This window comes from Archocentrus centrarchus, chromosome 14 (assembly GCF_007364275.1).
Source record: "Archocentrus centrarchus isolate MPI-CPG fArcCen1 chromosome 14, fArcCen1, whole genome shotgun sequence".
Lineage (NCBI taxonomy): Eukaryota > Metazoa > Chordata > Actinopteri > Cichliformes > Cichlidae > Archocentrus > Archocentrus centrarchus.
The window spans coordinates 4,552,818-4,578,622 of NC_044359.1; the positions used below are offsets into that span (position 1 = coordinate 4,552,818).

Here is a 25,805-nt window from a genome sequence, read left to right on the forward strand (position 1 = left end):
TCAAGTGCATAATAAGCAACTTACTGTTTATTTAATAATACTTTTAGGTGACAGGTGAAGGATTTCTGGAGAGTCAAACAACCACTAGCCTAGACTCCAGTGTGCAAAAGTGACAAAATGCAGTTTTTAAAGGGCCATTGTCTGAAGTCAGTCAGCTGTAAACAGCAAGTCATGGCTTCGTGTAGTACTACTTTCAACAAACACTCATCATCTGGGGAAGAATTTGTCATTGGTTTAAACTAGAGTTTGCATCCATTGAACTGTATGTTTTCCTTATAATAATAATAATAATATAATTATACAGTATATACAGAATACAAGATAAATGAACTGCAGATAATGTTTATACATGCTTATATATTCCTGAAAAAACAAATAATGAAAGCTTTATACATACAGTAAGGCAGAGAATGTATACAGAACTAACCTAAAGGAAGTAGTATCAAACGTGTCAAATATTCACACTGCAACAAAACAGAGAATTCAAAACATTTCGTAGTATATACAAAAATACTTAGCAAATGCCCCTAGGAATATCTTAATAGAAAAAATAATAGGAATCTTGTCAGGAGGACATCACATTATATTTGAAACATGCACTTGCCGCAGAGGGTTTTCAGTTCAGCGGTGGGCCACATGTCTACGTGTTTTCTTGTTTTTGGGGTAAATGTGAATCACTGAGAAAAAGCGGTTCGTGGTGCAGGGATACTTGGTCTACTGTGCTCAATGATCCGCCTTAAGGTGGTCTACCTCAGCGGGAGACCTACAGTACAGGTCCATTAATCTCATTTCAACCTCACGCCTCCTGTTACACTCGCTACACTTTGGACTCACTCTCTAAGTTGGCAATGTCCCCGTTCCTCTCGGTCTTCTCGGTCTTCCCCTGGTCGTCCAGGGTGGTTTTGGTCTCCTGACCCTCCTGCTCAGACTCTGGCAGCCCCTGCTGGCTCAGCTTACTAGCCAGCGACCAAGTTAGGGGTAGGCGGGCACGGTTGGCCATATCAGCGAGTTCTTTGGCACTGCAAGTGGGTGTGTCAGTTTCGTAGATATCGTGGAAGCTGTTGTAGTCCACCTCATAGAAGCCGTCCTCCAGCGTCAGGACGGGTGTGAAGCGGTAGCCCCACTTAATCTCACTGCTGACGTAGGAGCTCCTTGCCTGGCAAGTCATACCTGAAGTAACAAAAGCAAATGGAAGGATCAGAAACTATGGCATCTAGAGTCTAGTCCTAGTGCTCAACTGACCAACAAACCATTATTCTCTATTTATTTAAACTAGGACTGTCTCTAGTAATTTACATTTGGCTATATGGCTCCACAAAGCAGCAGCAGAAACAGAAAGAACAGCATGAAATGCAGGAGCTAGGATGGAGGTGGGTTGTAAAATAGCTTGCAGAGGCAGCAGCAACTCTATCCAGGCTAAAGCAGCCTAAATAGCCCACCTCATTAGAGAATTGCTGGTAGGGGGTGCAGAAGGATATTGGCTGTACCGCCTACTGGCACTGAGATCAGCTGATATACAGGTATTGTGGCTGAGGTTGACTTTATGGCCTACCGATACTAACGGTATCCTCAGTTTTTGTAGAAGTGTTTTATAGTATTCTCTGTAGTTCTGTGAAACATTAAGTGTACCTCATGTTTCAACAGCTTGTAGAACCACCTGTAGCAGCAAAAAGTTGAAGTACCGTATTTTCCGGAGTATAAGTCACACTTTTTTTCATAGTTTGGCTGGGGGTGCGACCTATACTCCGGAGCGACGTATATGTGACATTTATAACACATGAACCAAAATACTCCAGCCACTTGACATCTCCGTGAACTGCAGCTTTAAGGCAGTCTTGCGTAACCAGTGGATGATGGATGGAGAGCACAGCTTAACGGCAACTGGGAGAATGCGCCACCCAACTTTCCTGGAAGTCATTGGATGGATCAAGAAAACATGGGCTTCAGTGACAAACCATCCTGTTGGGATTCAGAAAGGCTGGAATAATTGGAACTGCAGCTGACGACGAGTCTGACTAACGCGACACAGAAGAGGAAGCGGCGCTTCATCTACGGAGTGTACGGAGTTGTTTAGAAGTGACACCGAGGATGAAGAATTCAATGGATTGATGGTTTGGTTAACTTGTTAGTATGTTCTTTATGCTATGGTTATCTGAATAACTTAATGTTACGTTAACATACCGAACACGTGTTCGTTGTGCGTCATGTAGCTGAACGTGTTACGTTAGCATAACGTAGGCGTACCGTGTTCGTCCTGTTCTTTAATCCATTATTATTTTAAATTGCCGTTCAAGATGGAATTTCTGCTCTGGGTCTCGAATTCTATCACCCCCCCCCCAAAAAAAAGTGCGACTTATAGTCCAGTGCGACCTATATATGTTTTTTTCTTCTTTATTATGCATTTTTTGGCTGGTGCGACCTATACTCCGGAGCGACGTATAGTCCGAAAAATACGGTACTCATTTTCTCTGTGACTTTATCAGTTTCTCACATTGTTGTGGAGGAATTTTGGTCCACTCTTCTTTACAATGTTGCTTCAGTTCATTGAGACCTGCAGGCATTTGTTTATGCACAGCTCAATCAGGCTGAGGTCTGGACTTTGACAGGAGCATCGCAGCGAATTCACCCATTCTGTTGGAGATGCTGTGTTTGGGATCATTGTCCTGCTGCATGACCCCTTTTCAGCCAAGCTTTAGCTGTCAGACAGATGGCCTCACATTTGACTCTAGAACACTTTGGTACACAGAGGAGTTCATGGTTGACTCAATGCTGCTCAGGACCTGTGGCTGCAAAGCAAGTCCAATCCATCACCCCTCCACCACCGTGCTTCACAGTTGGCATGAGGTGTTTATGGTTTGCTCAGATACACCTTTGCAAACCTTAGAGAGAGACGTGTCTTTCTTCTGGCAACCCTTCCAAATAACATCTAACATGCTAACTGAGGCCTGTAGGGTCTGAGATGGAGCTCTTGGGTTTTGTGCAGTTCCTCTGAGCATTGCACAGTCTGACCTTCAGGTCAGTTTGCTGGAATGTCCACTCCTGGGAAGATTGTGACATTGTGTTAACACCTCTGAATGCTTCAGACCAGCAAGCTGCCAGAAACTCTGGTTTTATAAAGGTGCTCATTCTTAACTGATGTTCGGCTAATCAAGTGTATTTGATTAGCAGGACCTGGCTGCTACTTACCCTCTTAATTCCTATGAATCCAGAGAAAACCTTCTTTTTCACGTGCCTGTGACACTGTGTTGCTACAACCTGATTCTCATTTTTAAAAATCACACATATATATATATATATATATATATATATATATATATATATATATATATATATATATATATAGTCGTTTTTTTTTTTTTTTTTTTTACAATTTTGCACATTGCCACCATTTAATGTGGTGAAATAGCAACTACCACAAATAACTGGATCATGTTAATACTGAAGGGAATTAAAAAAAAATTATAACACTCAGGTGACATCAGCAGCTATGAGGAGCATTTTTTTGCTTTTAACACTCAGCAGATTTATGACAGGTTATTTGCGATGAACACCAGGAATAATGATATCCTCAGGAAGTGTAAATTACTCAGGGAAGAGGTGTGATTTTTTTTCCCTTCCCTCCCTCTGCCCTCTGTCATCACTCCTAAGGGCCTGTGGGGGTCTTCTCAGCTCAGAAGTAATAGTAGATCCATCCTGAAGCCTCCCCGAGGCTCCTGTCATCACCCTGCATCACCATCCCCATCTGCCAGATGTTACTCACACCTTTCATCTTCCACAAAAAATCCATCTGCTTCCCTTTAAATTGCTGTGATCAAGTGAATTTAAAGTGCTGTAACTTTCTCTGTATCACAGCTACATTAACTAACTTCATGTTATTTTCAAACCTCGCATCCCTTTCACCTTATCCTTGCGCCTCTCTTTAAAGAATCAGTGCTTGAAATGGCAGCATATCCCAGTTCTCTGCTTTCTTGAGCAGAACAATCATTGCTTGGTGGAAACATTCCTGTAAAATGGGCACTGGTGGCATCTATTTTCTCTTCTTTTAGCTGTGGTAGTGATGTGCTAATGATGGTGCTAGGAAGTAGAGTTGGATTTAAATGAGGCTTGTCTCTAAATGTTCCCCTGGATGTACAGGAGTATGACTCTAATCTTTACACTGTCGTTACTGCAGGTGATTTTAACACACGTCCTCCATAGTTAGTTAACTGTAACCAGGAGTGGGTCTTAATCACTTTCCAGCAGCATTTACTTGTGTTTTCGTATTCATCAGTGGGCTCTTTGGCTCAGCTGTCTGCAGGAAACAGAGTCCTCTGTGAGCCTCCAGCAGCTGCTTCAGAGCACGTCACGCAGCCATTATGTAATTGGTTCATTTTGTTTCATCGAGTCTGAGAGTGAGACAAATGATCGAACACCAGCTTATAGCACAATTCAGGCATCTCAGCATCATCATGTCTAACACGGCGATGGAAATTTTTTTCAGGTAATTTTTGGACCGGTGACCAAATCGTTGGTATCGCCCTCACGTGTCCTGCTGCCCATCCAGATGTTTTGGTCATCCTGCTCTGGGCCGTGCAGCTGTGCTCTGCAGATCCTCTCATCTTATCAAATCTCATTTTAACACTTTACATTATATACAATGTTTCTTCACCCTGAGGTCATTCTTTATGGTAGACGACGCTATTAGAAGACGATGGGTCTGAACTGAAATTATAGTATAATAAAAAGAGTTACATTTATCGTGTAATGACGTTTGAGACATGACTGAAAGGGAACTTCCATTATTGGGAGATCTTTTAAAGTATACCACAGTGAATTTTATGGCCCTGCTATGATATTATAGTTCATCATTTCTTAATTAGAACACAGTATAATGGTGTATTAAGGCAATTGTAGGTAACACAGGAGTAGAAGTGGGTAATAATATGAGAAAAAAGATTAAAGTTGAACATTATATATTATTATTATTATTTCATTATAAACTTTGACATGTTGATCGAGATCACCAGTCATACAGCCCACTGGGGTAATCTGTATAGACTATATGAGTAGGTAGAATCTGTAGGCTTGTGACAACATTTCTGTTTCCTAGTTTCCATTTGCAATCTGCTTGCAGTCTGGGCTCTTTTGACCAATCACATTTGCACAAAGGTTAACCAACTACGTGGAGAGCAAAAGATGGATAAATGGCCGAAACGCAATGTTGAAACCATTGGCTATTGTCTGGCTGCAGCTTAGAATTTCACTGGGTGTATTAAAAGTTATCTGTATGGTAAACAACAACTGTCATATGGAACAGGAAATCTTGTCCCAGATATCTTCTGGCATCCTAAAATTATCCAAAGCTGTCATCAGGCTTACTGATGGGTTCCCAGATTGACGCTGTGGGAGACACAAATGTGTGCACCAACTTTTAATGGCAAACCCTTTCAAAAAGTGTTGAGACATTAAAATAGAAACCACACGGTGGTGCTGGAAGAAGAGTCAGTGGGATTCATCTGGTGGGAGTCATTAATGTCACAGCGATCCATTAATAAGGTAGCAGTAGCATTTCAGTTTCAAAATTCGAACCAAACAATGGTACATTGACTCAGGTGCTGTACTACAACTTCAAAACAGTAAAACTACAGACTGCAAAGCACTATATGACTCATGTCTAGTGTCTGAAGGTAAGACATAGTTCATTGTAGGTCAGCAAGCTCTGATGACAGGTGAGCCTTTGTACTGAAGCCCACTGCATTCTAGTTTTTATTATATATCCAACTACAATACAATAAGTCCAAGTAAACTTAAAGAGTCACCTTATGATGGCTTTATGGCAATCTTCTGAAATATGAGAGGCTGGTGTTCTCACAAGATTGGCCATTAATGGCAGTTTTCTGAAATACACTGATGGCAAGGTTCCAATGCAGCTGTACATCATTTTACTATTAAAAACTATGAAATTAAAATTTATAATATATTATAGTGTTTGTACATGATATGGTTGGCTGATTGATCAAATATCAGTGCACAGCTGATGGGTCATGTTTGTAAATGAGAACTGGTTCTCAAACATGGAAAAATAAAGGGAGTGAAATGTTTGAAAACACTGCATCTATGTAATAGTTTTCTTTGTTAAAATTATGAAATGGATGGAACGCTACACCACATGTGGACGTGCACTATGATGGCAAAGCAGGTCTATGCAATAACCTGTATTTCCTAAATTATAGTGTATGTATCCACTAACAAACAAATACTGTATACTTTAAACCTCTGAGTTTATGTAGCTGATGACTCACCTGTGGCCTCCACCATCCCCTCCAGGATCACAACAATTTCCAGCTCTTCCTTGGCCAGGTGGGCCTGTGAGATCTCCCAGAAGGGGCTGTTCTGGTTGATCTCGTGGCAGATGATGAGCGGCGATACCAGAAAGAGCCTGTCGTCTCCTGTGTTGTAACCCACGTTTATATCTGTCTGGTTCAAAGGGATGAACTCCCCCTCCTTGGTCTGCTTAGACTTGATAAGCTTGGCCCTGATTGAAGCCTCAACGATGTGCGAGTTTCGGAGGTCTCCAACTCTGAACATCAGGCACAGCCGTCCATCTCTCATGGAGATGACCGCATTGGTGGAAAACACTAGTGTCTCAGCTCGTTTCTTGGGCTGCGAGATCTTAACAAACATGCAACCCACCATGAAGGCATTCACGATAGATCCCAGCACTGACTGAACTAAAAGCAGAACTATTCCCTCGGGGCATTTGTCCGTGATAACTCTATATCCATAACCAATGGTGGTCTCTGTTTCAATGGAGAACAGAAACGCTGATACAAACCCGTTCAGGTTATTGACACACGGAGTCCACTGGTTGTCTGCTATATGGTCCAGATCACCCCGGAGGTAGGCAATAAGCCACCACATGAAGCCAAAGAAGAGCCATGTCACCGTGTATACCAACACAAAGATGAAGAGATTAAACCTCCATTTGAGATCTACCAGTGTGGTAAAAATGTCTGTCAGATAGCGGTACGTCTCTCGAACGTTTCCGTGATGGACGTTGCACTTTCCATCCTTCTGGACATACCGCTGGATCTTTTTCGCTCGGTCGACTTCTGCCAGCTGTTTAGGCAGGTCCTCTCGAGCCTGCTTTGGCAACTTGGGCTTTCTGATTATTGGGCTCTCCACATCCTGCTCCATGGGGTTTCTCGGTGGATTCAAGCCTGCAAGAGGAAAAACATGGTAATGATTATATATTAGCAAGTGCAGGTACTCTGAGCTTTGCTTCAGGGAAAGATAAGATCATGGTGACACATCCTGATGCTTGGTCAGGACCCTGTTTCTTCATATTTTAACAATGTGGGTACCACATTTTGGTATTATTTTATTTTACACACAGTGTGGCACTCTAGCGCAGAATATTTGACAGATAAGGAAGTATAAAAACTTACAAAGGTCCACAAGAGTCTAGCAAGGTAGTGGTGGCATATATCCATAGATGGTATAAAAGGTGGACATACATAGACGTCACCCATTGGCAGAGGTGGCAAAAGTACTGACATTCTGTACTTAAGTAGAAGTACAAGTACTTGTGTTAAAAAATACTTTAGTAAAAGTCGAAGTACTGGTTCAACTTCTTTACTTAAGTAAAAGTAAAAAGTACAGGCTCTGAAATGTACTCAAAGTAAGAAAGTAAAAGTAGTTCTTTGGAGGATGTTTCTACCTGCTATTTTTGTGTAAAACTAACCGAACCTCATTATATATTATTGTAATAATATAAAATAATACATGAGAATACAAACGTTATTCCAATCTAAATTTTAATCCTAATGAATGCACTCAGCTTGAATCTGTTATGTAGGACACAAACTGTGAAAGGGAATTTAAACCCAGCTCTGTTCTCTGTGTCCTCCATAGTAGAGGGTGACTGTGCCTCCACCTAAACACAAACATGAGGATACTCAGGGGTTACAGTGGGATTCAGAAGGTGGAGGAACCCTAAGATCAGCTGTAGTGGCTCTGCATGGGGAGAAGAATCACAACTTTCTATTGTGAGCTGCAGTAAATGATGTTGGTGTGCAGGCTGTGATCAGCTGACCTGCTGCTGCTGCTCTGAGGTTTACTGCTCTGTGTGGATGAAGTGAACTCACAAAGATGTAACCCAGTATTTCACAGCTATCTGAGCTGATCTCCATCCCCTACACTGACAGCATACAGGCTGTAGAAATGTTGGATTCAGTGAATGAATCTCAGCATCAGCAGCTTTGATTCAGACTCATCTCTGCTGCAATGATGTAACCTGTAACTCTGACCATCAACGCAGCCTCTGTGCACCAACACAGAGCTTTACTGTAGTAAGTACAACAAGCTAACCTATTTATTACACACTAAACTGCAGTATTTTCATAGAATCTTTGAATTACACAAAGTCAGCATACTTCAGTTTGTTTTCACTCCTTACCTTTAATTCTAACCTCTCTTCTTCCTCTCCTGTCCTCTTTCTCCATCTCTGAGTGAACTTCTCTCTCTTTGCTCTCCCTGAAATACAGCAGCTCTTCTTTTAGCTAGCAGACAGACTGTGTGACAAACTGCACACACTTTGTGTGTCTGCTGATATTTGTTGAGCATTTAGAAACGTTGCATTTACCTGCCACACGTTACTCCCTTCATGCTCGCTCCTCTTCAGTAGCGCTAGCTAAGCTGTTTGTGTGCCGCAGCGCAACTTACGGACTCGGTCCGGCCCGATTATAGCGCTATAAATGATACATTAATTATATGGGTTTGCGTATTTAATCCCTTTGTACGAGATAAGCCGGTGATGGAGGATACGCCAGTACGATTGTCTCTTATGTGTTATTATTCCTCCGTTTAGGCTCAGATCGTTTGATGTTTGAGGCGCACTGACCGGAAATGCAAACTTCTCCCTGACGTGTTAAAAAGTAACGAGTCTGTTTGAAAATGTAAGAAGTAGAAAGTACAGATACTTGTGTAAAAATGTAGGGAGTAAAAGTAAAAAGTAGTCAGAAAAATAAATACTTAAGTAAAGTACAGATACCTGAAAAATCTACTTAAGTACAGTAACGAAGTATTTGTACTTCGTTACTTCCCACCTCTGCCCATTGGTTAGGGAAGCCTTTCCATCTTGGTGTTTTGAAACTGCATCTGACAGGCGACGTAAGGCTAACAAATTGTGAATCACAAGTCATTAGCCTTTTTATCCTGGATAACTCTCCTTTCTGAATTTACAAAATGAACTTAATGTTTTATTTAACATGAAATGACTGACCGAGTCTATAAACTCATCAGGAAATTGTTTACTGGGGTCACCCATAGATTTCTATTGAGGTTTTGCAATGATCACTAACTATGTGACATTAACTTGTCTGCCATTTTGGATGTGTGACAATCATGGTGACAATGCAGGGTCAAGTGAATAAGGTCCCAGTCACAAAGGTCTAGAGACTTGTCTGCAACCATCTGGCAACCACCAGTTGTGAGGGAAAATTTGTATTTCCCAACCAGTTGGCAGAAACCTCCTTTGGCTACCAGCACACTGCTGCAGTCCTAGTCTGAATGGAAGTGAAGGACTTGTCTACAAAAACTACCCAGCTACTCTCTCAGCTATAGTGAAACTGTTAAAAGGAAATGGAGAAGATTTGCCTTCAAAGTAAAAGATCTGCCTTTTGAAACATGTTAGCTGCAGCACTGGGGCACTATTTTTACTTTGAAGGTGAACCTTCTCCATTTCCAGTTTGCATCCCACTTTTTTAAGTTTGACTACTGTAGTTAGCTATTTTTGCAGACAAATATGAAAAACTACAGGCAACCTGCTAGCAACCAAAGCAAACACTGGGGTGTTTTTGGTGCAGCATCATCTTTGGAACCAGAGGTGGCAAAATACAGATATTCTGTACTTAAGTAGAAGTACAGATACTCGTGTTAAAAATACAAGTAAAAGTACTAAATCTTCTTTACTCAAGTAAAAGTGAAAAAGTACAGGCTGTGAAATGTACTGAAAGTAAGAAAGTAAAAGTAGCTCTTTGGAGGACGTTTCTTTCTGTTTTGGGCAAAGCTAGCTGAACTTCATGCTATATTTATGTAATAATTAAATTATATTAATATATGGGAATACAAATACAAATACAATTCCAATCTAAATTCTAATTCTAATGAATGTACACAGCTTGAATCTGTTATGTAGGACACAAACAGTGAAAGAGAATTTTCTGTAGCCTACATTGTGACTGCCTCCACACCAAAACACAGAAATGAGTATAATCAGGGTTAAAGTGGGATTCAGCAGGAATCTTAGGGAAACCCTAAGATCAGTTGGAGTGGCTCAGAGCAGGGAAAAGAATCACAACTTTCTATTGTGATCTCCAGTAGTTTTTCTTTGTGTGCTGCTGCTGCTCTGAGGTTTACTTCTCCGTGTGGATGAACTGTTTCATACACTGCCTTAGCTGATTTCCATCCCCTACAGTAGCTGTATACTGTTTATACTGTCTTTATACTGGACAGTATAGCCTAAAGACAGGTTAGATCTTTAGGTTGCTTTAGTCTTATATTTTAGATTTTTTTTTGTACTGAGTGTATTTGTGGTTTATTTTTACAGGGTTCATTTTTAATTTCTTTGGATAGTCCCCTTCCATATACTACATAATGTACACTATGTTTTTACAATATGTAACATAAGATTTTCCACAGTCTCACAATTTACTGTCAACACCAAATGAAGCTGCAGCACTGGTGACGTTGCTGTTAGCTAGCTAGCTAGCTGGTGTTGGCTCTGCCATTGGCCCTGACAATATATCCTCCTCCTGCTAGCTAAAGGGGTGAAGATGAGAAGCATTTGACAGGAAATTTTTTAAGTAAAAAGTATGTCTATTTTTTCAGTGCCTATAGAGCACTGCATGGAGCCATAGTTTTGATATTTATGCACTCAAAATAGAAAAGAGTAAGTATGGAAGTGTGTGATTTTGATAGTGTTTCCCCTCTGTAGGACAATAAAGGATGTTTCTTCTTCTTCTTCTTCTTTGGTTCAGGTGCCAAAACTCCTGGTTATGTTTAGAAAAGGATTATTTTGTTTGGGTTGTTTTGCTTGTTTGGAACAGACTCTTTCTCATTAGCACTAACATGTGAGAAAGTACATTTGTTCACCACAAGTCTCTATTTTCTCCATTACCACAAGGCTGTATTACAGCTTGTTTCCACCACTGAGAGAACATATTGAACTGATCTAATTAGAGTGAAAACTGGATAATACAAGTTTGCACAAGTCAGTTTTTTCATGCTGGGTTTAACAGTTTTCACTAATCAACCATCGCCAGTCGTTTACCCCTTCCCCCTTCAGTTTCCCAATAAACTGGAGCTGCCACGACTCGCCCAAATATCATCACCATAACAAACTGTCCTTGACGTGTAGCAGCGACCGTCTGCTTTAATGGGAGACGCCTGAATTAGTTTGAAAGCACAAACAACTGAAGCGTTATGGTGAGAAGAAGAAAGCTTTGCTGGCACAGAGGATGAATTGTTTTTCCATTTGGACATGAATTATCCACACAAGTTAAGAGGAGGGCTTTTAATGAAAATGCCACCCAATAATAATAAGATTCAGAAACCAAACTAGCTTTGGAAAAAAAGTCACTTGGCTCAGAATCATTAAGGGAAACAATAACGCCGAGGCAATATTATATTATTATTTATGGCTTTCACCACTGCGTATCAGTGCTGAACCTGATTCATAGTTTTTACTGCATTGCTTAGATTAGCAATTTAAATTTAATTCTACAATGCTGTGTGCAATAACAATTAAGCTATTTATGAGTGGAAATTAGTATATCTGATTGTGTTTCTGTTGACCTCTGCCCACAAAGAACTGAACAAGAAAATACAGACAAATCACAGACGCCTGACAAAAAGCAACAGAAATTCATGTAAATGGACATTTTCATATTTTTCTGTTTCATTTTCCAGACTACTTGGCAGATTTTATTTGGAGCCTCTAAACAACATATTAACCAGCTCGTGTTCTGAAGCTGCTATGATGTCCTGATTAAATCCTTAGAAGTGCAGCCTGACACCACACACTAAACTTAGATTTATGACAGCACCTGCCGAAAGGGGGTAGCAAACTGTGTGCTTTGTTTCTTGGACTCTACAGTAGCTTTATATGATTCGTGATTTAAAATAATCTTTTATTTTACTGGCCTTTGGTGCAGTTCTTCCTCTGTCTGAAAGAAGCTGCTTTAGCTCTTCTCCCTTTTAAGCCAACTTTCTTCTGATCAGATGTTGCAAATAGAGCCCGTTTATGATCATTCATGCATTTGACCCATGACTATATTAGGGATCATCATCAAGAGCCAGGAGAAGAAAGCAGTCTGAAGTCTGAGCTTTAAGGAATTACTTGTCTCATGTGTCTGTTACGGGATCCAAAATGCAGGCAGAAGTAACAAAAAATGAACCTTTTATTAGGTTGATGTCGAGATCCATAAAGTCCACAAGGGAAATAAACAGCGACCTCCTTGAGACTATGAAACCTATCAATCTGTCACATTTGGTAACCAATTGCAAGTAGCCGTGATGACGTTCTGGTCACCTTCAGCCTCTGCGCCACCACGTTCAATCGTAAGGCAATCGCACACGTCAGCTGGTGGGAGGCAGCCGATCTCCAGTTATGGTTTGACTTCTACTGACCACAGTCACTCTTAATTTTGTAAATAACTGCCATCTAATTTATAAATGCAGACAGATTGCCAACATTTTGCAATCAGTCTCAGTCAGCCTGGACCAATGAGTGCATCTCATCTGCAACACGTCTCTTGGCAACAGGGGACTCAATTCAGCTGTTTGTATTCTGCTTATATTCGTATGTAAAAGCACAGTTTCTGAGGGCTCATGCCATTTTGCAGTTAAATCACTGTCCTGCAGCAACTACATCACTATTTGTGGAGGAATTTCTGTGAATGTGAATTTCTTTGTATATAGATGGAAAACAGATTTGCAAATTTCACAGATTTATTACAGTCACCTTATCATCACACACACATTGCTTGTAATTGCCAACATGACCCCAATCAGTTGCAGACTGACTCCATCTTATTGCTGTTTTATCTCCGTCCTCATGCATCAAAGTCGCTTTGAAGACAGCAGCCGACTGCCAGCGGTCGCATACCTGATCCCCATCTTCGAAGCAACCAAGATCATCGGATTCAGTCGCAATCATTTTCAAAAACTTTCCCATAGTTTGATTGTAGCTTAAGTGGTCATCACAGAAATGAAACACATCACCAGGATAATTAAACCCAGACAGCAGCTCAACATAAAACACAAAATCCTGAAGACATAAGAATCTAAACTACAAATACTGGAATACAGAAAATCCCTGGATAGACAGCTAAGCACTAAAAAGTACCAGAAACAACAGAACCAACAGCCGTTAACAACTTTTGCATACGCTGACCTCATTATTTTAAGCTTTGGCTAAATTTAATATGAACAGCCACCATTGTAATAGTATATATATATGGCAGAAAATAGGTCCCCTTTAAGCCAATTAATCCTGCAACAGCTCCACAGCTGTGAGGGCATAATGAACGACACTGGGCTGTATGCATAACAGACACTAGGGGGAACATGTTTCCACCACGAGGCCAGAGAGGTTTAGTAATAACAGCCATCCAAGATGAGTCAGTAAACACTGAGGCTGTTCTAAAAATTCTCAACTGCAACTCTACAAAATTAGATGCAGCAGAAACGAAGCACAACAAGCACTACATCGATTTTAGTCATAGTAGTACAAAAGCAGCCTCCTCACTACAGCCTGGTCCTGGTACATCACACTGAAGGTTGCAGGCTCTTTACATACTCCTGGTCAAAGCTCCTGTTGTGAAAGGAGACTGCCTGGAAGGAGTGCTCGAAGATGCATTTACAAATGAAACCACTTAGTGTGGATAGTTTGAGTGGCAGCTACGCAAACAAGGCACGCATGCATATAATATCATAAACAATAGACCTCCTACTCTGCCATTGTTCAAAGCCCAGTGTGCAGATTCACCATCGCTAATAAACAGTCTCAGCATGAATCTGTGCGGCTATGGGTGCAGCTAAGGGAAAACGTGTCACCGCCTACGCTGCCAACAGCAAACTACGCTTTGTCACAGTAACTCATCCAGAGTAGAGCGAGTGTGTAACACCGAATTGAGGTTGTAATGCTTCGTGGGTGCCGAGGAGCTCCCTAGCACCCACGAGGAAGCCACACTGTGAGGTGAGATTGAGAGGCACCGAAGATAAATAGAAACATCACCCAAACTCACTTCATATCCTGACAGTCCATTTTAGGAGTAATCTAACAGATGTTTTTAGCTGAGGTGGAGGTTTAACTTATGATTTACCAAAAACATTTTGTACAGTATTCTGTCTGTGTTCTACTGCAAGGAGGCTTGGACAGGAAAACCTCTTCTGTATGAGCAAAATACTCAACTACACTTTTAACATTGGGCTGTGTTCACTCTGGAACCCCTTTACATATGCATGTGGGATTTTTAGCCTTCATATACTCAACTCAGTGAGCTAAACCAGTGCCCAACCAGTCTCTTTTTAACTAATACAAGACTAAAGTCCTGGAAAACCATGTGCATGTGGCAGGAATTCATTGTATTTTTAGACATCAGAAAAGCTAAGATGCTTATTAGAAAATGAGGAACTCCTGCAGCTGCTGTATCGCTGTTATAAAACAGTTAGCACCCTTTGAATCATGATGTTTCCAGCTTTCAAGTGATGCATGATCAGGCTGATGCCGTTTAACCTCTGCTCTAAACAGTCTTTTTATGCCTGTCACTTCTGCTTTCGTCCTTCAGTTCCTTCAGAAAAGGACACTCTGCACACCAGGCCGAGATATGCCAGCTAACAGCTCTTTGGGAGTCACGTTGTTGGAGCAAAAAGATAGTATTTCATGTCTGTCAATCTGTGTCGTCTTTGGCATTTTCTGTCCATTAAACTAAAAAAGATGTGAATAAATGATGTGTTTTTGTGGCAGGCTGCTAGCAACAAAGTGTCTAAAGATACAATTAAAATGGGTTCATTGCTAAGTTGTTTGTTATGTGTAGTTAAAACAATGTTTCCCAACAATATTGTGCGTAGGGTCATCACAGAGAGAACTGACAGAATTATCACTCTGTACATGTTCAGGCAGCTGAGTATCTGGAGAAAAAGGAGCGATGCTTTTATAACCTGTGTCATTCTGGCTGGCAGACATTTTTAAGATGTTAGAGCTATTGTTGATTCTGCTCATAGATCACACTCTTTATCGAATCCCTTAATGATCCCTGATCTATTTCCTGGAGCCTACACATGCTGTATTATCTCTGACTAAAAACAGAGGAAAAGGCCTTCATGTGACTCAGGTGTCCAAAAGCTGGTGCCAGTTTGACATAATCTTTATGATATGCACAACTGTCAGAAAAACATGCCGGCATTGAAAAAAATTAATTAAGCTTGGAGGACAATTTGGAACCAGGTCCAGTTGAGAACTGGTTCCACACCACAGTTGTACAAATTTAACTTAGTGACCAATTTCCTGCCAATTAGAGGTTTATAAGAGATCTAATGGGTCGCAGTCCACTGCTGGGTTAAAACAAACAGCACATTTGTAGATATGTGGATCACACTTCATTTAAAAGTTATACTTTAGATTCTGTCAGTGTTACAGAACAGTGCTCATCTGGTCTATAATTTAAGACCCACTCAATTAATTATTTCACACTTTTCTGCTGTGCTGTTCTGGAGTTTTATAGTTAATACTGTGATACAAAAATGTAATAATTCGGGGGGAAACGGGGATCCATCCATCCATCCATCCATCCATCCATCCATCCATCCATCCAGCTCCAGGTCATGGCAGAGCTCGAGCTTATCCCAGCTGGATAAACCCTGAACAGCTCACCAGCCCACCACTGAATAGCCAGACAATATGTAAAAACAATAAGGCAGAGAAAAACCCTGAGTCAAAATTAAAGAAGGCTTTAACCCCCCACCCCCCCGCAGCCTCTGAAACTTTTTCAACCTGACACCCCCCTCGGAGGTCCCTGCTGCTCCGTCCTGTCCGTTTTTATTCTGTGAGTGGTGCTGAAAACTAAACACAGCAGGACTGTGGTGTGATCCCTCTGATGCATCTGTCACATTAGGAGATTGCTCCCCCCCTCCCACCCCGCCACCTCCGCCCGCGCCTGTCCCTGCGCCTTGGACTGTCCTGAGATCAGCATTGATTTCCTTTACTCTGCACATACGAGCCTAAGCCACCACCATCAGCGTTTCTACCACTGGAACAAATGGCTGCGCTGAAGCCGTTCTGCTCTCCATTCACGGGGGAATATTATGAGCTTGAGCAGCGCTGGTTTCCATGGCAACGCACAGCTCAGTCTACCAAGTGCTCACAATATAGCAGGAATGTACTGGATGAGGCCACAGCGTTGGATAACATTTGTCTGTTTCATCTCGTTTCAGCGGGGCCCGAAGGAAGAACAATGTGCTGGATCTGCTTTGTGCACGGAGCTCCCATTCATGTAACATCTGTTTTTTATTCTAATGCTGAATATCTGTGAATAAATACCTGACAGCATGAGCTTATTAAGGGGAGGTTTGCCTCAAAACAATAAAACCCCACATAATGAAATAAAAGTTTAAAACGCTAGTGCTGCTAAGTCTCACAGGATGTACATGTGCATCAGTATCACTGAGTCAATATTTATAACAAATTACAGCAACCATATGTATGCTAAACAGGTATTTCATAGGTAATTATCACCACACGCACGCCCCTGGGATCAATGGGGCATTTTCATCTTGTTTGTTTTGTTTCATAACTGGCAGTTTGGTTTTTTTTAATCATTTTTATCTCTCGCAGCTTTCAGGAGGAAGGTTTTCAGCAACATCTGCTTTATAGTACCTGCTCTGCTTCCAGACAGATGCAGCTTATGTGGCATGTGACGCTATAATAGGTATCAAGATATCAGACCTTCCAGAGTTAAATTTCTCCAAAGTTACTACAGATATTTGAATGTTAACACATTAAAACGTGAGCAGCGGTGCAGCAAACTCTAACAAAGGACTTTTCATCTGGTGAAGTTCATTAATTCTAGAAAGGCTTTGTGGTTATTTTCTGTATAAAAACTGACCATTTGCTAACCTACATTTGTCAGGCTGTGAGAAAAAGCTGTCACACACAAAGCAATCTCTGTTAACAAATGAATAATAATGAACATGCAGAAACTGTGAGGATGGGACAAGACTTTAGTACCAAAACTTTCCTGTTCCCAGTCGTAGTCCAGATACTATTGGCCAATGGCATTTGAGCAGGCTTTGGAAGCATGCAGGTAAGCAGACGGCGTGGAGAACAGAAGATGGATTTCATTTTCCAAAAAGGAATTTAGAAACCATCGGCTCTTCTCTGACAATAAATCTTCTTTGGGCTGCTCCTTTTAGGGGGTCACCACATCTCACCCTACCCCAGCGTCCTCCTCTGTCACATCAACCCTCCTTCACTACATCCATAAACCTCCTCTGAGGTCTTCCTCTTTTCCGCCTGTCTTTCAACTCTATCATCAGCTTCCTTTGTCCAGTATATCCACCGTCCCTCCTCTGCACACGTCTAAACCATCTCAGCCTCGCCTCTCTAATTTTGCCCCCAAACTGCTCAACCTGAGCCGTCCGTCCAATGGAATGAAAACCTTAACATCTTCATCTCTGCCACTTCCAGCTCTGTTTGTGTTTGTGTCAGTGCCACCGTCTCCTAACATACATCATTGCAAGTCTCACTACCACCTTCCGTTTCACTCTTCTGTGTTGTTGCCATCTGTCTGGACAGTTGGAGGTTAGTTTTGGCCAGTCCTTCAGATTTTTTATGTCTTCTCTTCACCATTGTCAGTTTACTGATAATGGTGGGTTACTACCCACCAAGTTTACAAGCTACATCAAACACAAGCCCATCTACAAAGCCAGTATGGCCTCATGAGGCCTACAGGTAGATAAAGACCACTTTTACAGGAGAACAGTAGCCCTCATCCCCACAGAGCCTGCTCATGAAGCTCCAAAAGGCGCTAAACTGAAACACTCGAGGTTATTACACACAAGATGGTCTCTTTCACAGATGGTTACACAAGTGCAATGATGCTGAACATCATTTCTTCGCCTGCAGCAGGATGGGGTGCATGCAGATGTGTTGCGTGGAACGAGCATCGACCAATGACACGTGTGAACACATCAGCAGACGATCGTGTCCTTGGTGCTTCAGGTTCTGCAGATCCTTTTCTGTGTCTTTGCTTTGTGGGGGAGATTGTTGACCAGGTAGCAACATCCAGATGTGGCTAAAATCCGGCGGAAGCCGCGCGGGGACGCGAGCTATTTTTAGACACACAAACAGCTGAGGATGGGCACTGTGGACGTCACATGCAAATAATTTTCACATCGTAGCACAGATATGCTCTGGATCCAGCCTCGTGTATTTTAAGTGATCTGACCCTGCAACAGGCAAATGTGTGGGCCTGGTCAGGAAGGTATCAATAAAAGGGGTCAGATTTATCAATTTAAGGTAATTCTTCAAGTCTGCAGCAATCATTAGAAAGTCATTTGTAAAAGCTAATGGGGTTTGTTCATTATTGATAAATTGACTTCTGTGAGGGGATTACCCAGAGGGTTAAACTCAGGGTCTCTGCAGTCAGTCTTTAAGGATTTTTATTAATGGGTTATGAAATCCACAAAGCCTTTACTCATCTTAAAGCAAGCAAGACTTAAAACACTTTAAAAAAATGTGTAAATGTCAGAAGCTTCCTCTGGCTTTGAAAGTCGTCTGTGCAAATATTCATGTGCACATTTTGATCATCAGTGATATGCAGCCACCCAGAAGTGTCGCCTCAGTGTCTGTGTGTGTCTGATGTTCAGTTTTAGCATCTTTTCAGAGTATTAACTGAAACTGTCATTTTTTTCTGGCCCTCAGCTGTGTGTTTAAGGTTACAGACGATAGATGCATCCCTTAAAGATGGCAAAAACAAAAAAACCTGCCATGTTTGAACAAACTTGCTCATGTTCGTACATGTTTGTTCTCATAAAGCATGCAAAACTGGCTTCCTGATAAAACAATCACTTCTTTTTAGATCTTCCAAGTTTTTTTTAGTCTCCAGCCATTTTATTCATTTCAGAGTCGAGGGGGTGCTGGAACCTATCCCAGCTGTCACTGGGCAAAAGGCAGGGTACATCCAGGATTATTCATTTTTTTATCATTATTTTGTAGAGGCACTGCAGTTAGGGACATGCTATCAGTATGACTTTATAACTAAAGTATAGGATGTATATTCCATGTCTGGAACATGCATTGTGCCCAGAAAGCAGACTTTTGGGGTCAGCGTGCATCACATGGGGAACTTGGGAACTGTAGTAATATGGTGTGGCCACTGGGGGCTTAATTCAGCCTGCACAGCTTGAGATGTGAAACGAGTAATGCTTAAACCTGTAGTACATTAGTCTTAATCTAACATCTCTAAATAATGACTTTTGTAAAGTGCAACAATTTAAAAAACAGTAATCATGATACAGCTGCTAATCGACTTACTAGAGGCAGGTCGCGCTACCGTGAAAAAAAAAGAAAAAAAGTTAAATGAGAGGTGTAAGATCCAGGAGAAAGAGTATTACTGTAAACAGCTGTTAGTATTGTCAATATTTTCAGTCTTTCTCAAACAAAAATGCAAAAAACACTGATAAACTTTATGCCAGCAGCAAAATGCTTTCAGTATCTGATGGCAGCATAACAGCAACGATGTGAAACCATGATGAAAAATAACTTGGTAAGTAATAGATGATATAAGATTACTTTGTAAAGGCCTAATAATATCTCCTTCTCCTCATCTCTCAACCAGTCGAGGCAAATGGCTGCTCCTCTCTGAGTCTGGCTGTGATGGAGGCCTCTTCCTGTTAAAAGGGAGTTCTTCCTCCCTGCTGTCCAAATGCTGCTCACAGGGGAACATCTGATCTTTTGGGTTCTCCCTCTAATATTATACAGAGGGTTGTTACAGTGCAACATTCTGCTGGAAAACCTTGGATCCTGGCCTTTGGGTTGATGTTCCTTTGACACAAAACTCCCACATAACACATAACTCCCACCTACACACTGCTGCAGACCTGCACTCGCCAACAGCAGCGGCCTCCTCCAGCACGGCGTGCAGGACAGTGCAGGACATAAAACAGTCACGAAAAAGCAAACTATTTCTTTCAGTCATGGGCGTGAGAAGAAGTATAATCCATGCCTGAAGCATGCATTGTGTCCCGGCTCTTCAGAAGTGATGCAGCACCCCGGCAACCAAGAAAAAAACTTGGCAACTGTTTTATTTTAACCAAAACTGTGATATTGTTCTTAATCTGGACAAATACTTTCTTATGATAATTAGTAATGCAGTTAAAGTGTAGAAATATGTCCTGTGAGGGATTCAAGTGGCAAACTGATTTGCATCAGTTTTCAAATGTGGACTTTTTCACCCTTTAAAAGTAGAAAATATTGATTTTGTGCACATGGAAATAAAAGCAGCACGCATGAATCGGCACAGATTAAAATTCAAGCCCAGAAAACCAAACTAATGGAATAAAATTCAGGACCCGCAAGAGCCATCACAGGACAGGTCAGAGCTGCTTTGGGAACAGAAGGGGGGGCTGCTTATTATTAGTCCTGCAGATTTAATGCTGTTGTTGTACGTCACAAGAACTGATGCAAAGTCAATTTGCTAATTGATATTCGTACCAACGACCTGATTTCTGGTGTTTTGACATGTCTAACTAGGGTGGCAGCACATTCAGACAGCCTTCAGGGAGGCAGCGGAAGGAAAACAAGCCTGAAGCTGTAAAACTCAGGGTGAGCTGCAGCCGCCATGCTAAATTTTGTGCAGATAAACACAAAGTGATTATCAACAGAAGATTATTCAGTTAATATCACATCCGCTGCTATTATTTCATGACTGTTACTCAGCTGGAAAACAAGCACAGATAGACCTCTGCTGAATCGTGTTACCAGTCAGAGAAGGGCTGCAGAGCGAGGACCGGCTTCAGATATCAGATTTAAATGAGCAACAAAACACACAAGAAATGTATTTATGTATTTATTTATTGAAGGAGGAGGCTGGGATCCAAAGTATTAACTTTTTATTGGATGAAACTATCGTTTCATATGGAAGATGAAATCACTGCAGCTGGAAACAGTGAGTCAGTTTTACACCTGAATAAGTTTGACTGGAGAAAGCATGTTTTATTAAAATACATCTTATTAAATTGTAGATTTTCAGGCTTTAAAAATAAGTGGCTGGAGGTTGATTTTATTAGAATTACTGCTTTCATTACTTTCTTGAGAATACAGCGGTCAGATTTATAACCCTAAAGGACCACGGTGGGCGTTTCACATCTCTTCTTCTTCTGTTTTAGGGTTCGATCCAAAAACGAAACAGCAAACTGCTCTGAGAAGCTCTATTATCTGAGGTCTTCTAATGATTTTTGTCTGTTGTGGTTGTGTGGCTGCATATTTGTCTGCTGCTCGTGCAGAATTATTAATGTCTCTCAGACCACCCGATTAAATGACTTATAAATAATTAATTACAGCAATCCATTTGAGTTAATTATACCCAGGCAGAACAGGCCTTTCACTGCGTTTCTTTCGCATTTCAGTGTCTTTCTGCAAAAACCTTCAGCACACCCCAGTTTGCCCAGTTTAGCACTTACAGAGCATTTCTAAATGCAGAGCGTGCTTGAGTTTGGAAGAAAGTGAAGCATTTCTGAGCTTTGTACCTGCTTTATACAATTAAGTTCAATTAATTAATTAATTTAAAGGGGTTGTGTCACGACCTGTAGTTATTCAAGAGTGACGAGTTATTTCTTTATTTAAAGCCATTTCAGTTTTATATGTGAGTATGATTTCTATTTAGTGGAAATAATAACTGCTTCTACATTTATTTAAAAGCTTTAAAAAAAACTGAGTACGCTGGTTAAAGGAGGAGGTTTAGGGTTACCTGTAATCCAGGTAAAGGTAAAGTGAGGTTAACAGCAGGATTTTATTGGGACTCGGCTAAATGATTTTTTTCCTGGGATCAGGTGCATCAGGAAGCGAGAGCGAACCCGGCTGGAGATTTCCCCGTTGTCACGGGGGTGTAGATGATAGCGATTATAATAATAACGATAGCCTCCTGTTGTTGCTTCATTTGCTGCCTTCATGCGCTGCGGTGTGGCTCGTTTATTAGCCTTATCTGTGTCCTGTGGTGACGTGAGGCCGCGGGCCTGCAGGCGCTTCCAGCCTGGAACATTTTCTTCAGCACCTTCCAGTTTCTTCCATCCGAGCGCCTGTTTCCTCCCTCATCCTGTCAGTGGAGAAAAGCAGCTGCCGGGATCTTCCACAATCAGCGCTCACGTTCACATCTAGATGCGCCTTTTTCTCCTATGCTGATTATTATTGTCTTAATTAGTCTCTGATATGCACTGTTATGTAACTATCCACCCCCACTGTCCCCCATATAACACATGATTACATTTAACAAGCCGATCATCAGCATCGCCGCGAGCAGCCGCGCGAGAAGACGCGCTTACCTTGTGCAGCAGATCAGTGATCACTCCCCGGGTCATTTTAAGCCGTTTTGTTCCCATGAAAAATCTCTGCTGAGGATGCGCTCTCTGATTATCAAGACGCTGTGCGAAGAGCGACTGAAGAGGAGCCACTAATTCCCCCTTTCCTCCATCCTCTCCACTGAAAAAGCATCGGCCGTCAGCCTCCACCCCTCAGCTGGGAGAGAGCCATAGGTGGGCAGTGAAGGAGAGAGAGGAAGGGAGGGAGGAAGAGGAAGATTGAGGAGAGAGAGAGAGAGAGAGAGAGAGAGAGAGAGAGAGAGAGAGAGAGAGAGAGAGAGGGAAAGAGAGAGAGAGAGAGAGGAGAGAGAGAGAGAGAGAGAGAGAGAGAGAGAGAGAGCGACAGAGAAGGGAGAGAGAGAGAGACAGAGAGGGAGAGAGAGAGAGAGAGGAGAGAGAGAGACAGAGAGAGACAGAGAGAGAGAGGGAGGAGGAGAATTAGAAATGGGAGGTGATACAACATAGTGCAGATACATTGTGCATGGAAATATCACGAGAAATAAACACGATATTATTACAGCAATATAGACTGCTGGAATTATCATGAGATGGATGAGTGAGTTCTCTTTAAATGTCTGCAGTTTATTAACCCGTTAATTAATCAACAAACTGAGCGCAGCTAACCACTGCAAAAATACAAGAAGCATCATTACAGGAGGTGCAGTATTTTGGTCAATGAAAATCATTATATGACATAAACTAAATCATAGACACACTTTTGCCTTCAGAGCTGCCTGAGTTCTTCATGGCACAGATTCACCAAGGTGCTGGAAACCTTCCCCAAAAATTTTGGCTCATATTGACACGACAGCATCACACAGCTGCTGCAGATGTTTCAGCTGCACATCCATGACCTGAATCTTCCGCTCCACCACATCCCAAAGGTGCCTTATTGAAGTGTGATCTGGTTACTGTGGAGGACATCTGAGTGCAGTGAACTCACTGTAATGTACAAGAAACCAGTTTGAGTTGATGTGAGCTTTTTGAAATGGTGCACCATCCTGCTGCAAGCAGCCATCAGGAGATGAGCACACTGTGGTCATAAAGAGATGGACATAATCAACAGCAATTCTCAAGTAGGCTATGGAGTTTAAAAGATGCCCAGATGTTACCAAGGAACCCAAAGTGTGTCAAGAAAATATCCCCCACACCGTTACACCAGCAGCAGCCTGAACCGCTGACAGGAGGCAGGATGGATCCATGTTTTCATTTTGTTTATTCTGACGCCACCGTCTGAATGTCGCAGCAGAAATTGAGACTCATCAGACCAACCGACATTTTTCCAATCTTCTGTTGTCTAATTTTGATGAGCTTATGTGAACTGTAGCCTCAGTTTCCTGTTCTTAGCTGACAGGAGAGGCGTCCAGTGTGTTCCTCTGCTGCTGTAGCTTATCTGCTTCAAGGTTCTTACCTTTGATGCTACAGAAAACTGTTTGCACAGTATATTTTTTTTTAGCTAATATTTAATAAAAAAAATTATAATAAGTTTCTGTATGATTCATGGATGTAGTGAAGGACATACAGAGGGTTGATGTGACACAGGAGGATAGGGTGAGATGGAGACAGGTGATCCACCGTGGTGACCCCTCAAAGGAGCAGCCTAAAGAAAAAGGTTTCAGTCTCACTCTCACTTCCAGCTGTTCTTGTTTTAATACATTCTGTCTGCTAAATAAGCTCTTAATGTTGTGCCTCTTTAATATTTCTATGACAAATTTCTATATTTCTTTTTGTGTGCCTGCATCTTCTATTTATTGGTTGCTGGGCTATGTTATAAATAAATGCTCAGTTTGGGGTAAAAAATTAGGGCTACCCCTCTTCCATGTATTAAATGTGCATACAGTAAGAATTAAAATGGGAAAAAAAATATTTGGCTAACGTGTTATTTTTACACTCAGGATGAGTGCCTCGGTGCTCTCCATGGTGCTGAAGCTGGATGCTGAGGTCTCTCCTCACATTGCTGGAAAGATCCAGGCAAGAACTCACCTCTCCTGGCAGGACTGTCCTGGCGTCCATGTCTGGAATGCCACAGGAATGTCTCTGACCTTTTCATATGACCCACGGCGGTGAATCTGACACAGCATCCATGGCCCATTATCAAAAGTGATCACAATGTGAGCTTCAACTATGTTGTGTCAGCAGCAGCCTCACAGATGCACAGCTACAGCGGTCAGGTAAACTGAGTCAAGCAGAAGTACTGCTCCAGAAATACAGATTTGGTTAGTTTGCTACAGTTGTGGCCAAAGGTTTACATCCACCCATCATGGGCATGAATGCCATGGTAATTTTAGGCTTTTAAGGATTTCTTTGAACTTTTTCCAGGGTGGAATGATTGCACAGCACACATCTGTAACGACTTAAAAGAAAAAACAAGAGTTGGGTTTGAAGTTTGAAATTATTTGGGATTTTTTTTCTGATCCACACGGGTTCAAAAGTTTACATACAGTCTCAAATATATACACACATTCAGTTAAACCTTTTAATAAGTAGTGCTAAAGGTTCTACAGTGTCTTAAATTGACAAGGCCAAGACCTATTAACTTCACATCAGTGATCATGATTGGCCCGCGGACCTTGAGTTTGACACATGTCAGCTAGGTGGTTGAAACTTGGACACAGTTTGGTTTTCCAGCAGGACAAAGATCCCAAACATCAAAGCTGGTTTTGGAATGGATAAATGAGGCTAACATTAAGCTTCTATAAATGGACTTCCCAAAACCCCGACCTCAATGCTACTGAACATTTGTGGAGTATAACTTAAAAGCCCAGTCTGTGCAGGAAACCGACCGGTTTAAGTGAACTCGATCAATCCTGCGAAGAAGAGCAGTCCAACATCCAGCCAGAATTATACCAGGAGCTTGTTGATGGCTACCAAAAGCATCTGCTCAAGGTACAACTTACTAAAGAGCATTTAACCAAATATTAGTGGGGGTGTAATGCATATTTTGACCCTATATGGATCAGAGAAAATACAAACTAAATTCAAATTTCTGCACCCAATTCTTGTTTTTAAAGATGTAACATTTCACCCTGGAAGAGAACAGTTCAAAGAAATCCTTAAAAGTCCAAAATTACCACAACATTCATGCCCATGATGAGTGGACACTGACCACAACTGTATAAACAACTATTACACTTTTATTCACCCTTTTATTTATCGTATTTAACTATATTCCTATCAATCATCTGCAT

At 41.5% G+C, this 25,805-nt stretch overlaps 1 protein-coding gene across 1 annotated transcript; it reads right to left on the bottom strand.

The window, feature by feature from the left end:
• Nucleotides 1-54: 54 nt before the first annotated feature.
• kcnj6 (potassium inwardly rectifying channel subfamily J member 6) lies at nucleotides 55-22,747 on the bottom strand. Its single transcript, XM_030746796.1, has 3 exons — nucleotides 22,582-22,747; nucleotides 6,282-7,199; nucleotides 55-1,170 (listed from the first exon to the last, which is right to left on the bottom strand). Exons 2-3 carry the CDS (start codon nucleotides 7,174-7,176, stop codon nucleotides 818-820), a joined length of 1,248 nt encoding a protein of 415 aa, XP_030602656.1. The 5' UTR covers nucleotides 7,177-7,199; nucleotides 22,582-22,747; the 3' UTR covers nucleotides 55-817.
• Between the last annotated feature and the right edge of the window lie 3,058 nt (nucleotides 22,748-25,805).